The sequence below is a fragment of the Gigantopelta aegis genome, chromosome 7 (genome assembly GCF_016097555.1).
Source record: "Gigantopelta aegis isolate Gae_Host chromosome 7, Gae_host_genome, whole genome shotgun sequence".
Taxonomy (NCBI): Eukaryota; Metazoa; Mollusca; class Gastropoda; order Neomphalida; family Peltospiridae; genus Gigantopelta; species Gigantopelta aegis.
The window spans coordinates 9,967,330-9,969,341 of NC_054705.1; the positions used below are offsets into that span (position 1 = coordinate 9,967,330).

General features: G+C 38.4%; 1 protein-coding gene across 1 annotated transcript; it reads left to right on the forward strand.

The window, feature by feature from the left end:
- The first annotated feature begins 237 nt into the window (after window positions 1-237).
- LOC121377872 (extensin-like) lies at window positions 238-696 on the forward strand. The gene has a single exon (XM_041505971.1). It carries the CDS (start codon window positions 238-240, stop codon window positions 694-696), a length of 459 nt encoding a protein of 152 aa, XP_041361905.1.
- Window positions 697-2,012: the final 1,316 nt, after the last annotated feature.

The following is a 2,012-nucleotide window of genomic DNA, read 5'->3' on the forward strand; positions in this document are numbered from 1 at the left end:
TAAAATCTTACTCGTGGTTCATGGTTCGCTTACCTTAAACAAACATCTATTATTATTTCTTGGGCCGCTTTTTTTTTTGGCGAGTTGCGAGCCCTGATTTGAGGTGTACCAAACCTATTGATAGAACAGTTAATTTATACTACAAGTCCTGTCATTGGTGGTCAATGAGAGTGTGTTTGTTATAAAAAATAATTCTCCATCTGAAGCCTTTTCACTAAAGACACAAAGACGTTATGCATGACACCGTTTCCAAAAGTCATTAACCCAGTTAAGTCGGAGACCGTGGATCCACCACCACCCCAACATTCAAAAGCCATTAACCCAGTTAAGTCGAAGTCCGTGGATCCGCCACCACCCCAATATTCAAAAGCCATTAACCCAGTTAAGTCGAAGTCCGTGGATCCGCCACCACCCCAATATTCAAAAGCCATTAACCCAGTTAAGTCGAAGTCCGTGGATCCGCCACCACCCCAATATTCAAAAGCCATTAACCCAGTTAAGTCGAAGTCCGTAGATCCGCCACCACCCCAACATTCAAAAGCCATTAACCCAGTTAAGTCGAAGTCCGTAGATCCGCCACCACCCCAATATTCAAAAGCCATTAACCCAGTTAAGTCGGAGGCCGCCACCACCCAGCATCCTCTGTTTGAATACCCATGCTGGATTGTATTGGATAACGTGCCTATATCCAATTAATGTTCAAGCACGTCTCTCCCGTGACTTGCATCACGGAATACACAATAATTGTCACCTCTGACCTTTGACCTATACTTACGTCTGACGCAGGTTGTCTTGCGTTTTGTGACCTTCTTGCTGCAGCCGATTGGACACTTGCAGGTATTGGTGAGAGGCCAACTGCCCGCACGACATTCTCCACAGACGTGTCCGTCTTCCATCTTGGACACTTTAAGCAATGTAAACTAATACAGCTATATTCATTTCATTTCACTATCACAAAGAAAGAACAAAAATCTAAAAGAACAAAACAATCAAACGAAACAACAACAACACCAACAACAGCAAACAAACTAAACAAAACAAACTCCCCCCCAAAAAAAACAAAACAAAAAAACAAACAAAAAAACAACAACCCCAAAACAAAACCAACGACGAAACCATAAAAGCAATAACAAACAAAACGAAAACGAGAAATAGATAAATAAAACAAACACACAAAACACACACGCACACTGAAACACACGCGCGCGCACACACACAGGTTTGCGACAGTCTCAGCAATGATATTGACATCATTCCGCGTCACTATAATTGACATCACTGAATGTTATTAACCTACACTGTTAAGCTATTACAATCATATTTAACGTTTATATGTATGTATGTATGTATGTATGTATGTATGTATGTATGTATAAATATATATATATATATATATATATATATATATATATATATATATATATATATATATATATATATATATATATATATATATATATATATATACACAGGAGGGTAATAATGTTTAATACAACATGTTGTTGTAAACTGTACACGTAACTTTAATTCCAATCCGTTTTTCTAGATATTCAAATGACGTAAGAATATGTGGCGCGGTGTCGTTTTGAATGGAAATGACGTCAAACTCGAATGACGTCATTTTGGATGTCCTTACATCACAATAAACTAGTGCATAACGTTTTTTGTTGTCTGAAAGCTGGACACCTTTCAGTATAAAATTGCTATTGAAATGTTTTTATTTGATTATGAAAAAAGAAAGGTTTTATTTAACGATGCACTCAACACATTTTATTTACGGTTATATGGCGTCAGACATATTATGGTTAAGGACAACACAGATATTGAGAGAGGAAACCACTTCATGGGCTACACTTTTCGATTAGCAGCAAGGGATCTTTTACATGCACCATCCCACTGACAGGGTAATACACACCACGGCCTTTGATATACCAGTCGTTGTACACTTGATGTAACGAGAAATAGCCCAATGGGCCCACCGACGGGGATCGATCCCACTTGATGACTATGAA

Coding starts and splice junctions, on each gene's coding strand:
- LOC121377872 (XM_041505971.1), top strand. CDS start 238: ATGACACCGTTTCCAAAAGTCATTAACCCAGTTAAGTCGGAGACCGTG.